The sequence below is a fragment of the Carcharodon carcharias genome, chromosome 16 (assembly GCF_017639515.1).
Source record: "Carcharodon carcharias isolate sCarCar2 chromosome 16, sCarCar2.pri, whole genome shotgun sequence".
NCBI lineage: Eukaryota > Metazoa > Chordata > Chondrichthyes > Lamniformes > Lamnidae > Carcharodon > Carcharodon carcharias.
In genome coordinates, this window is record NC_054482.1 from 63,635,303 (window position 1) to 63,649,340 (window position 14,038).

At 44.2% G+C, this 14,038-nt stretch overlaps 1 protein-coding gene across 1 annotated transcript in view; it reads right to left on the reverse strand.

The window, feature by feature from the left end:
* Positions 1 to 2,407: 2,407 nt before the first annotated feature.
* dab1a (DAB adaptor protein 1a) overlaps positions 2,408 to 14,038 on the reverse strand; it is a 198,241-nt gene continuing 186,610 nt past the window's right edge. Inside the window, exons 23-25 of the mRNA XM_041207818.1 lie at positions 4,408 to 4,561; positions 3,063 to 3,131; positions 2,408 to 2,559 (exon numbers count right to left, since the gene is read on the reverse strand). Coding sequence (XP_041063752.1) covers positions 2,408 to 2,559; positions 3,063 to 3,131; positions 4,408 to 4,561 — 375 coding nt within the window. The remainder of the gene's footprint in view (positions 2,560 to 3,062; positions 3,132 to 4,407; positions 4,562 to 14,038) is intronic.

Below are 14,038 nucleotides of genomic sequence, written 5' to 3' on the forward strand. Positions count from 1 at the left end.
GCATCCCCCCCTTTCCAGCGCAAGATTGTGCAGGGCCCAGCAGACTACCACTATCAGAGAGACGCAATCTGGGGGATCCTGGAGTGCGCCCCACGGAAGCGCATCTTGAGAAGACCAATGGCTTTCTCCACCACAGTCCTTGTGGTGCCCTGGCTCCTATTGTAGCGCTGCTCAGCTTCTGTTCTTTGACGGCATAGTGGTGGCATCACGAGCCACCTTCGCAGGGGATAGCCCTTGTCACCAGCAGCCAACCATCCAGCCGAGCCAGAGCACTGAAGAGCCCCGGCACCTGGGAGTGTCTGAGGATGTAGGCGTCGTGGGAGCTGCCTGGGAACCTTGCACAGACTTGTAAAATCTGCATTCTGTGATATAACACTATCTGCATGTTCATGAAGTGGAAGCCCTTCCTGTTGACGAAGGCACTGGGCTCACCTGCTGCCCCCTTGATGGCCACATGTGTACAGTCTGTAGCACTCTGGATGCAGAGGAAGCCAGAAATGGCCAGGAAGCCTCTGGTTCGCTGTGCCTGACTTGCCTGGTTGCAGCTGAAATGGTTGAAGGTGGATACCCGTCTGAGCAGAGCATCTGTAACTTGCTTGACACAAGTGTGGACAGCTGATTGGGAGACACTGCAAAGATCACCCACCAAGCCCTGGAAGGAGCCAGAGGCATAGAAGTGGAGGGCAACTGTGAGCTTCAGAGTCACTGGCATGGGGTGTCCACCCACACAGTTAGGGGAGATCTCGAGGCCAATAATCTGACAGATATAGTTGACTGTCCCCCTTGGGAGTCGAAGCCTCCTTCGGCACTGCACCTCAGTCATATTGTGGTAGCTGCTTTGCTGCCTGTATACCCTGGCAGCAGGATAGTGACGTCTTCTGCGGCCCCTTGCACCTTGGACAACCTCTTGACCCTGTGCCCCTTGTGCCTGTGCCTGGCCTCCCAAAGGTGGCTCCCCTGGAGGCTGATTGTCCAGTCCTGGCCTCCTCCTTATTCTATCCCTCCTTTCCTCTTCAGGAGCTGCCTCCAGTGGTGAGGTCAAAACCCATACCCCCAGGCTAAATGGAGGCCTCCGGAAAGCTGCAGGCCCGAGAAAGATTACTGTCTGCAGACTGGTTTCAAAGTACACAAGAAGCTCTTGGAAATTGATGAGAACTGCTAACAATCACACAGGCAACTTTTAAACACTTTCAGCAATTAAAACTTTGTGTAAAACATTAACAACCCCTCTGAGTCCGCATATCCTGACATTGCATGAGTTTTCTTAAAAAGTCTCCTACCCGCCTGCCCATTGGGCCCATGCTCCGACCTGAAGGTTGCATGGGCCCCTCAAAATCCAGGACAATTGACAAGTTAAGGGCCTTAACAAGGCCTTCAATTAATGGTGGGCGAACGCCTCGCTGCTGAGTGCATCCGCTGACTGAAATATCGCGATGCCATGCGCTGACATTGGGATGCTCGTGCAATGTCAGCGTGTGACATTTTAAGCGCTGACATGTGGGCTCCGCCACCCACATGTCAGCCGGAAAATTCTGGCCAATTTTGGGTCTTGCTGGGAAAAGTTCTACAGGCACTGTCTTCTGTTGTCTTGATCAAGTGATCATTCTTGATGGGTGAAGCTAAACAGTGACTGATGGTATATAGCCAAACTTGATCATCTCCTCACTTTAAGACAATGCATAGCATTGGATAGTGAAACGGACACACTACGCCCTCCTTACTCGAGTTGTAGAACTTCAACTGCCACTTTAGCCAAGATCAATTAATTAACCATATTTGCGAGAATTAATCCTTGGCTTGGACTTAGCAACTGAGCCTTGGAAGTCATAAGATTTTTTTCACAATACTTCACAATTCTTTAGTCTATAAGAACAATAATTAGATACTATCTTCATACATTTGTTTTTGGATGTGATGCCTAATTCTTTCAATTAAGTGGCACATCATCTCCACCTGCAAAGTATACAAAGCAGTTTAATTATCTTCTGATTTTCCACTAATACTATTAATTGACCCTCCTGTGTATGCCAGCTGTGAAATGTTTCTTGGTTTGTTGGTTGAATCAGCCTGTTGGATATGTAGTACACCCAGAGTTTCTGACATGACCCTTTATGTTAAATCCAAAGCTCAATAACCGAATGTATATAAATACATCTATTCATAAAGAAAAGCAGGTGAAAAACTGTTTAGTCTTACAGATGAATTGATTTTTATTTAACTGTCCTGTTTAAGCTATCTCCATTTACTTTCATTAACCATTGTGTAACCAAGTATTTTAATTACATTTTACTTTTACTGCAGCAAAATGTTCTCTTCCACTGAAACAAGGTTTTACATTTGATAGAAATATTTTTGGAACCAAAATCTGAAGCTGTGAAGAAGGCCAATAAAGAGCATTGTTTCCTCATTAGCATGATATTATGTGCTGATTATCTCCTTTGCATGTTTGGCCACCATTTTCAGGTGGGGGATTATTGCACTGTCGCGTCCTTGTCCTTTGTCTACTTCTGCATTCAGACCAAGATGACCAACAGCTCCACTTCCCATCAACAGCAACATCTAAATCAAGAAGAAATATGCTATGGCATTCGTTTTACTACATTTCTTACATGACTTTTTGATATCAACAAATTTAATGTGTGGAAATTCATAAAACGAACAGATCAACTCTAAGCCAAAAAATTAACAATCTGTTTTTACAAAAACTCGGTTTTAATTTTGAAGTTATTTTGCTCTCCCATTTTGCTCTCCCTATACCATGATAGCAAGTTGCTGTAAAAGTGGGCAATGTTGGGACATAACAGAAGTACAGGCTGACCGTCCATCCTATTTCCTTTATTTATGGGAAGCAGCTGGTTTCCAATTTTCTCATTGCAATGTGGCTGAAATTGGGATTCAGCAAACAAAGGATGATGGATATAAACCTGTCTCTGCAAAGTGCATCCTGCTGCTTCTATAACACCATGCTGTATTGGCTATTGGTCTGGTTTTGCAAGATGTTACCTTCTGGTGTTAAAAGTAAAATGATTATTTCTCTCCTTAACACAATTAGTAATGCTTACCCTCCCTGGTTGACTTCTCACAGGCAGTTCCATGAAAACCAACAGGACATATACAGACACATTGGGTTCCTGCAATGATATAATACTTTCATTACTGATGTTTGACAACAATTTTTTATTCTGTAGCCTTTAATTGCTACAGTTTTATCCAGATGATTGCAAGGAGTGAAGCAGCAAAGTGTGGATCCTATTGTGGAGAATTTTCTCCCTGTTGTGTGGGCTGGGCGGGAGCCGGCGCGCAGCTGATTGCCACCTGCGATTGGCTGCGTGCTGCCATTTTACTTGGGGGGCCAGTTAAGGCCCACCCAGCAAGACGAGCACCCAGAAGTCCTCAGTGCCCTCTGTGCGGGCAGGGGAAGGAGGGAGAGTCGGGGCCTGTGCTCTTTTGCGCGCCTGCCTCAGGAGCTGCCTCAGGGAGATTAATCTGATTGTGTAAACTTGAAATAAAGAATAAAAAAATTATTCAGACATGTCCCCTCATGTGACAGTGTCACGTGAGCTGGGACATGTTTATGAATTTTGTTAAAAATTCTTATTAAAGTTATAAAGTCTTCATGAAACCTCAACCCGCCTGTGGATGAGGTTCCTTGAAAAATGTGAAGTCCGCCTGGGCTCTTCGCCTGCCCGCCAACCTTAAGATTGGACGGGCAGCCCTTACAAGGGCCTCAATTAGTTGATTAATGGCCTTAATAGGCCTTTGACAGTTCGGCGGGCGCGCAGCTGACTCCGGTGCTCGCTCGCTGAACTGAAGATCTGAATGACGTGCAGTGAGGTCAGGAAGCATGCCGGACATCACCATGCTTCATTTCATGCGTCGATGTGCGGGGGTGGGCCCTGCGCGCCGACCAGAAGATTCAGGCCGTTGTGTTTATTATAATCATGGCTACTAGTTTGTCATTCCTTTGGAAAAATGGAAGGAACCATTGAATGTAATCCTCAAAGTGCCAATAGAAATACAGGAGAATCCTTATGCAGCCATTGTAAAGCAATGGTTCGCATTATAATTTCTACTTTTAAAGAATGATGGTAAAATTTATTTTTTAATTAAGAATTTTGAGTCTTCATCGCAATTAATGATCATTAACAATCAAGGGAAGGGCAGTGATTTTTGAGAATGTGACCTTGTTACATTATCATGCAAAAATGCATTATTCTGTTTTCTATCAAAAGTGGTATATCACCCTCCCAGTGACAATCTGAAAACTTGCACTACATATTACTGTGGTTGTAAGCAAGGATTTTGTAATTATCTTGGTATGTTGACTGTTTGAAAGGAAATAATTAAAATTGTTATTGTAGAAGAATAATGTCCTTCATTGTCTACCAGTCACTAATAGCTTTGTACCTTTAAGAACAACAACACCATTGTTTTGACATGGAGCACATCGACAAGAACTGGATTCAATCAGGTACTCCTCTAGGGCTCGCCTCATGTTGCCTTTGATCTTATGGGCATTCTGAAATGTATTTGAAGTGACTAGTTCATAAAGAGGTACTGGCTGCAAAGAAAAAGAAAAAATATGTAGAATTAGTAAAAACATATTACTTACATTATATAAAAAAATCTTGTACATGACAGAGCTAGGGTAAGTCACAGACTGGTGGGAACCTAGCTTATAACAATTATTTCCATTTAATAAAAGTTCTGGTCTAAGTGAGTGAGTGGGATGTGCCTCATAAGTGGGAGGGAGAGATGACTGAAGGGGGAATCCACCACACAGATGCATCCATTTCTTGGCAGATAATAAGACTGGCACAGGCAGATATATAAGAATAGATTTGGTCAGTCCCTGAGGTGGGTCATTTGGAAAATCAAAGGAGTTTGCAAATCATAAATAAACAGTAAATGAATAGGAAAATATTAATGATGATCTTTTTGATCCTGATGCTCCTTCACATGATTTTGCATTACAAAAAGACATATCTGTTTTGAGCAAAGGTTATGGGGCCAACAGCTGAAAGCCGAGAGGAAAGATCAAAGGAGGGACTAGTTGAATTGCTGATTCAAAGAGCATCTTAACAGTAAGTGGCTATACACAGCGACAATCATTTTTTTGCAGAACTTCCAATGGCATTGTAAAATTCAGAAGTAACGGCATCTTTCCAAAGGCTATGTTGGGCAAAAGAAGTGATTGTTGGCAACATAAATGTGGAGACATGAAAATTAAATACGTGGACTTGCGACAGGATGATGCGGCTTTCAAAACCCCTGTTTCATGGGTGGGGAAGTAGAGGTACTGCTGCATGAGGTGAGGGTGAGTAAGGTTGCCTCTAGGCACCCTTCCCATAGGAATTTTAATTCCTTCAAGGGGGGATGTTGCCCAGGATCAATGCACTGTGCCCACAGGATATGGGAGACATAGTGGTGGAATCCATGAAAGTTCCCAATGTACAAGACACAAAAGTACTTGGTAGATGTCTCAATTATATTGTCAGAAGTTGTTGCCTGTCAACCTGCTGCACAGAATACAGGTGGCACATATTAAATCCTAAGATAACCTTGCAGTATTCCATTGTTTACCATGCATACTCAAGCAGAAACAGTCAAGGTGGAATTTTCAACTGAAATTATTGGTACATTAACAGATTTAGCAGTCTTCCACACAGAACACAGCCTAGCTATATGATATGTGGCCAGCAAGTAAAAAGTAAAAAGCAGAATTGGCTGCAGGGTTGGACTCTTGCTGGTTTTTCTTCAATTTAGAACTTGTCAAAATAACTAAAGCAAAATACTATGGATGCTGGGAATCTGGAATAAAAAAAAATTCTGAAAATACTCAGCAGGTCAAGCAGCAGAATTCTGATAGAAGGTCATCAGCCTGAAATGTTAACTGTGCCTCTGTCGATATTAAGATACTGCCAGGCCTGCTGAGTATTGTCAGCAATTTCAGTTTTTATATTAAAATTACTTCTCTGTTTAGATGACAAAATGACAAAAAATACAAGAGAAGACAGTAGCAGTGGGCCCAAAAATCACAAGCCTTTGGCTCCCTTGGAGGACACTAGCATGGGCAGACATGCATTTAGAAATATTGAGGAAATAAAGATGAAGAAAAACTCAGGACAACTATCATTTTGCTCATGTTATGTCTTATTCCCCTTTCCACTCATTTACACATTTATCCACAGTAGCATCATGTACAACATCTTTCAATGCAAGTTCTGTTTGAAGGTATGCAATGAAGTTGACATTCTAACATTTGTCACTTTTCTGGCATTGAAGCTTTGGTAGAACAGTCTTTCAAGGATGGCTAGTGGTCCGGAACAAGATAGTATGTTGCAGCATCCCATTATCCACTCATCATAATTACACACATTCTGTGGTCAGCTCAGACAAGGCTTGGATGTAAGTGCCCTTTTACTCTAGGGTAGCTGGCTAGAGAGAACAAGACAATGGAGATAAAAGGGCAATAATTATAGAGTAACATACTCCTCAAGTACTCCGGTAGCACATGTAGTCTAGATATCAACTGATGGATCAGCTGTCTGCAATCAAGCAGTGGTATCTTTAGTTCACAGCATTGCAAATCACATGTTTGCAGATAAATGAAAATAAAGTGAAATAAAAAATATCAAAGGAATGAAACAACTGGACCAGCTACATTACAGCTATTGCAGCTACAGAAAGTCATGGGCTGAGTATTCTGTGGTGTGTGACTCATCTCCTCACTCTGCAAAGACAGTCCACCACCAGTGAAGCACAGTTCAGGGGTGTGCTGGAAACTCTCCACTTGTCTGGATGGATACAGCTGTAATAACACTTGAGAATAATCTCAGCTTTTTAAGAGTCAGCCAAGCATTCATAAAGAGCCTTTAGGGAAATGATAACAATAAATAACAACTGAAAAGGTTCAGACAGATGCTATATCACCTGGCCTGTCAATCAAAGCAGTCAAGCAGCTGGTGTTTTTTCATTTGTACCGACAGCTGTAGCTAGATTTTTTGCAGCCTAGAGTGGGGGGTTTCAAGAAACCTGAAGACTGTTCTACCAAAGCTTCAATGTCATTGCATGTGATTTGCAACGTCATGACAGTCAAACAAACCTTATCTGCCCTTCAAGAGTGTTTATATTTACTCCATGGGCAGAATTTTGCCCTTGGCGTGTGGGCTTGGCGGGGGCGGGCAGGGGTGGTCATGAAGCCGACTTCTGCCCATGATCGACATGGCACCATGATTTCATGCTGGTGGGCCAATTAAGGCCCGCCCAGTGTGGAAGGCTGCTGGGGAAGCTTCGAGAAGGGGCGGGCAGGGGCATGATGTCTACCGGGTCCAATGGCGACCCAGTGGCTGATTCAAAAGTGGCTCAGGCAGCCTCTGGAAGATTGCCACAGAACGACGCTGAAGTGAAGATGGATTCTAGTGCGGTTTGACACGGCAGGCGGGAGGGCAGATCGGCAGGGCCGTTGGCACCGCGTTTCTCCAACAAGTGTCCCGCTGCCCTCTTGGAGGATGTGCAGCCAGGAAGGAAACCCTTGTCCCCAGAGATGGGAGGAAGAGGCCCCCGTGCCTCACCAAAAAGGCCTGGGAGGAGGTGGTATCCAGGGTGAGCAGCCATGACGTTATGAGGCACACATAGGTGCAGTGCCGGAAGCACCTCAACAATCTGCTGCGCTCAGGAAGGATGAGTACCATGTTGGGATTGGTCAGTGTGCAGAACAGTTAAGGGCTGGCCACCACACCCATCCAACCCCCGCCCCGTGGACCTGAGGGTTGTTCGAGTGTGAGTGGCAACTATCAATGACACCGGAGCTGGCCAAGAGGGTGAGCCCCTGCTGTGTGGACTGAGTGCCTTGCGGCTCAAGGGCCACAAATCGACTGAGGCCTGCCAGGTGTTCCTCAGCTAGGGTTGGCCAGGCTGCAATGGTGCTGCAGGTAGAGAGTGGGCTAATCAATGTTCCTCTATCTTTTCAGGATGAGACATCCCATAACAGTATTCAGAGGTCATGGACTGGTGGGCGTCCCCCACAGCTCCTAATCCTGACGCGCTATGAGCAGGGGGCACTGGAGCTGGAGAGGTGACATGCACCTCGGTCAACCGACCATGGTGAGGTTGGGGTGCCAGGCAAAGGTAAACGTGCAGCGCACTAAGCTGAGAATGTCAGCTATTGCAACCACCATAGTGTTGACTCTATATTGATGCAAGCCTTGAAGCTGGAGTCCCCACTGATAATGAAAGACGAGGGCATCATGGTGCAGACATCTGTTGTCTCACCAGTGTCATGACTAAAACTGATTACATGTCCTTCTTCTCCCTTTTAGGCTCACCAGCAGGTGCTTGCCATGAGGATCTTGAAGGCCCACCCCTGAGGACCACCATACTCACCACGCACCTGCGCCACACCCTCTCCGTCAAGCAGGCACCAGCACAGATACCAGCACCTCGGTGGGCATAAGATAATCGCTTAGTATCTCAGTGCACATTGGCGAGGGCACTTCACACTCGCTTGACGTACAGGCAGAGGCAGAGAGTGCCGAGGACACCGGCCATTGGAGGACTGCTGGAGACCAGGACAATGTTCAGTCAATGGCTAATGATAGGCTTCTGGAGTCATCCATTAGGCAGCAGATGCTGGAAGTGCAGCAGGGTGCTCGGGAGAATCTGGCGGAGATACATGAGGGAATGCATGCCATATTGTCCATTAGGGAGGAGTCCCTGCAGAGCATGATCACTCATTGATACTCATGGCCGAGCGCAATGCCTCCTCTATGGAGAGAGTGGTGACTCTCATGGAGAGGCTACTCCAATCATGAGTCCCTGGGGTTGCGCTCGGACCTGAAAGCCCACACTGGTCAGTGTCAGTGTGAGAGATAGATTGGGCACCCAGTATCCCAGCTAGGTGCCTATCCAGCAGCTCCTCTGTCCCTCTGCCAGTGACTGTGGCATCTGATGAGCTGTGGCAACTGGGCAGCTGTGGCACTGGTTGTCCCCTCCCAGGCAGGGCCTTCACAGGCTCCACGGGACAGAGGATGACCGCCAAGGTCATCAAGGCCAGCAAGACAGCAGAGTGAGCAGGCTGTCTCCAATGTCAGTGCCAGCGAGCGGAGAGCACCTAGACGTAGCTCCCACAAACATAAATGTAAAGCATTGTTAAGCATAAGATGGCCTTATCATGGGCGATATTTTGTTCCCCCATTTTGCTTTAACTTTTTTAATGGTGTGACAAAGAGCACCAGTTTATGTTCATTTCAGATATGTTTCACATGCACAATTAAATGAGATGTTATTTTGTGCTATTGGGCTCTGTATACTTCATTTATTCTGTTAGAGCAGGTAAGCCATTATATAACGATGGATGTATGCCTCCTGAAACTTCATTACACAGGCACAGAGTGTATGTTGGTGGCCAAGGAAATGGTCCTCTCTGGGATTGAGTATGGAGCCTACAGCCCTCGCATGTAGTGGTGGTTCTTATTAGGTAGGCTAGCTGCAGGAGCATTGGGTCAAAGCATCCCAGGTGTCCCTGCCTCTCTGGATGTTACTCAGGTCAGCGTCCATGCCCTCGGTGTTCTCCTAACTGTGCTTGTCCTTTGACTCACTACTGGACTCATCATCTGTGGCCTGCGCAACTGTGTCAACTTCATCTTCCTCCATTGGGTCATCCCTTGCCAGTGGCAGATTGTGGAAAGTGCAGCATTCAACCACTATCAGTGACACACACTCTGGGGGGCATTGCAGTGCACCCCCTGAATGGTCCAGGCATCGGAAGCGCATCTTCAGAAGACCTACTGTTCTCTCTATCACCACTCCTGTTGCACCTCTGCTCGGCCTCTGTTCTTGGGTGGTGGAGAAGCATCATGGGACATTTTTCAGGGGATAGCCCTTGTCACCCAGCAGCCTTCCATCCAGTCGGGCTGGAGCACTGAAGAGCCCGGCACCTGGGAGTGTCTCAGGATGTAAGTGTCATGGGAGCTGCCTGGTTACCTTGCACAGACTTGCAGAATCTGCATTTTGTGATCACGTACTATCTGCACATTCATGGAGTGGAAGCCCTTCCTGTTGATGAAGGCACCCAGTTGACCAGCTGGTGCTTTGATGGCCACATGTGTGCATTCGATGGCACTTAGCGCGCGGGGGAACCCAGCAATCGCTGCAAAGCCTCTGGCTCGCTATGCCTGGCAGGTCTTGTCCGTACTGTAATGAATGGAAGTTGATGCATGCCTGAACAGAGCGTCTGTCACCAGTTTGTTGCAACTATGGACATCTGATTGGGAGACTCCACACAGATCCCCCACTGAGCCCTGGAAAGAGCCAGAGGCATAGAAGTTGAAGGCCACTGTGAACTTCAGAGCCACTGGCATGGAGTGCCCACCCGCACAGTTGGAACTGATCTCAGGGCCACTGACAAATGGAGGTCACTGTCTCCCTTGAGAGATAAAGCCTCCTTCGGCATTGAGAAATTGGGAACATTTAGTTTTGACCGACTATAATTGAAAAGGATTGTTTAAATAATAACTAGAATAAATCTGAAGCACTAATTCAAAGAAGCTGAGAAAGCCTTGAGGCAGCATTGATGGAAATTGGTGGTAGTCAAGTCTAGGACTCTGGTCAGGAAGAATTTCTTCATACAACAACACATCTTCATCAATGCTTGGAATAAACCTTTGGGTAGAACAGTGGACTTCGAAATTTTTGAGTAATCTATAAGTCAATTAAATGCTGCAATGGGGGGACTAGGTATTTTTCTATATAGATGAGCTAAAATGGGTCAAATGATCTTTTCTCAACTAGACCTATATTGGACCTTGTGGAAAAATGGTAGACCAATAAAAAACAGAAATAAATCCAAACAAAGGGGCAAGAAACCAAACACAAAAAATGAAAATTAAACCAAATAAGAAAAAAATATATGTAGAGAGAAAAGGATAAAGAAAAAAAAAGCCATTCAATGGTGAAGGAAGCACTTCAGATAATTAAAGGTCTTCTAGAACATATCAGATATGTTGTTATTCCATTCAGGGCTAATATCAAAGTTTTTCATTTACATTGGAGGGGGCACCCTTGGTTTCTCATTTACATTGGTGGGCCTCCACTGCCCCCGCACCTTACCCGACTTAAAACAACCCTTCACCCCAGTGGATAAAGTAATTGATAAATAATTGACGGACCACAAATTTTTGTTTTATGTTTAGGGTGCAGCAATACCCTATATGGGAATGATGACAATCACAATATGATTAACTTAAACTGAATGTAAACCTCTTCTGGGTTGTGAACTTCATTTATGTTAGACAAGATGATGTTATTCTTAGGGAGCTGTGCGATCTCATGAAAATTCTGTTGTATAATTAGAATTGGATAATGGAGGTTTTTCTGTATTAATGGAATTACCCCTTTAGTTTGTCCTTGTTTTGCTGTTTACACCGGCTTTGTAGGCTTTGATCCAGAATCATTTGCTTTTCTATTTCAGTGTTTTACACTAGGCATTTTGGTATTAAAATATTCAAATACACAATTAACAAAAAAAAATCACATTCAGGGACCTTTCCTGTAGTTTACATTTTTGAGAAATATTGGACTGTAGCTTTAAGAATAATCATGTGATGTAAGATCACATGATCTGTGTAAACCAATGTGTTAGCAGCATGGGGAACCTCTACAGAGAGAGGAGAGTACTTCTTAGTTATGGAGTGTGCTGAATGTGTGTAGTTGCTGCTGCTGTCTTGTAAATAAAGCCAAATGTTTCCACTAAGAAAAGTTGTCTGCAAATCAACTCTATAACAAACTGGCGGCAAGGCTAAATCAGATTCGGTGCTGTACCTCGCCCAAAGATTGTGAGATAAGTTCATTAACAATAACAGAAGATATACTCATGTGAAATGCCACCGTTCGATGCAGAATCGATCCCTTTGAGCCAACCACAGAGGTGGGTCTCAGCATAGAGAACGTTGTGTGTTCTTTCAAGCAAACAAAATCACGGGAGAAAAGAAGAGGAGACCAATCCTCTTGAGTACTTGTGGGAGCAAAACCTACAGTTTGATTTGAAGCTTGTCAGCCCTCAGTGCTCCAAATTTGAAGACTTTCAGTGAATTAGTAGACCTCGTTAAGGGACATTTTCAACCCAAAACCTCAGTCACAATGCAGAGGTTCAGGTTCAATTCACGCAATAGTGCCTGAGGTAAGGCAATTGTTACCTACATGGTGAAATTAAAGTAACTAATGGAATATTGTGATTTTGGTGAAACCCTGAATGACATGCTCAGAGATCGTTTAGTATGTGGCATGGAATAGTAAGTGGCATCCTGCATGGAAGACAATTTACAGCGGAGACTGCTGGCTGAATTGAATCTTGATTTTAAGAAAGCATTAGAAATAGTGCTGTTGATGGCACTGTAAGGGATTCACAAGCAATTCAAGGGGTGCAAAATGGCTGCAGACACCAAATTAGGTGGGAACAGTCAGCCAAAAGTGGCGCGAAAAGCCGGGACTCTGCTGCAAAGCAGGAAACAGCCCCCACTAATGGAAAAATGAGAGGAAGTAGCTTAGCAACTAAATTGAAAAATAACTTTCAGTGACATGGAAACAATCATTCTTCTAGCGATTGGCAATATAAAAATGTAGAATGTTATTTTTGTCACAGAAGTAGGCACTTAATGAGACAGTGCAAAGCGAGATTTAAACAGGCCTCCAAACAACAAACGAACTCCAATGATGTCTATAGCATAGAAAAACCTGAACCAACAAATTCAGATGTTTATTCATTATTCAACATAAAAGTTTGGAAGATGGAGCCAATATTTGTTAAAATACAAGTGAATGGTAAAGCACTAAAAATGGAAGTAGACTTGGGAGCTTCCACATTGTAATTGGAGAATGCACTTTCAGATATCTAAATAAAGGTGGTCAAGAATTAAATTTGGAACAAACATCTACAAAGTTGAAATCGTGCACAGGTGAAGAAATCTAAGTAAAAGGTATCACTAGAGCAACTGTTCATTCTAGAAACCAATTGGCATGTCTACCAGTGACGGTATTGAAAGGCAGAGGACCAAGCCTTCTAGGGTAAAATTGGTTAAGGGAAATCAACCTTTATTGGCCAATGAGATTCCAAAAGAGAGCTGGAAGAGTTCCTGTTTTGAAAAAGGAGTGTGTAAAGATTCAACAACCTGAAGAAATGAAGACTGTCTTAAACAACAACATGGAAGAACAACAGAATAAACTCAAGGTGACCCTGTTGAATGATAGAGTTCAAAATGAAATGAGTAACCTTCGCAAAGAAAAGGAAAATCTGTTGAAAGACCTTCACACATTACAAGATTCCCTCACATCAAAGTTTGTGCCTCTGGAAAAGTACGAAGATAAACAGGAAGAATTTGACGCCTCTCTGAACAAACTGAAGAACCAGTTGGCAGAGAAGATGCAGCAATGTTCAAGGTTCCAGGAGGAAGCCAACAGATACAAGGAGACAGAAAAGCTGAAGAATCAGCTAAATGAAGCTAAAGAGGCTTTGAAAGCAGAAGTCATAGAACTTTCCAAGAGTTGAGCAGATAATGATGTCTTGGGTGACTCAGCTACTAAACTAAGACAAGTTGAGATTGCATCTGAGGGAAGTCGGAGACTAAATTCTGTGGTAAAAAGAAGACACGTAGAAAGAAGCTGCAGAATTATTGATGAGATGCCGTCTTTGGATAAGACTGAGCTTAATATTTCTCAATTTTGAGGGGAAGGTAGAGAAAAGTCAAGGGAACCAAAAAGCAATGCATGACTTGTACAGTCATGAGAGGCAATTTACTGTTGGAGAAGCAGTATATGTTAAGAATTTCAGTTGTGGACCGATGTGGTTACCTGGTAAAGTAAGTTTGATGACCGGACCATAGTCATACCACGTGGAAGTGGAGGTCTGGATCACCCGTAAGCATGTGGATCATTTAAGAAAAAGAGAGATATGTCAAAAAGATATTATTCCACCTCTAACCATGATTGAATCAGTGATTCCTATTGAAGATGCTCAACCAAGGAAAGACAAGCCTAATGTCTC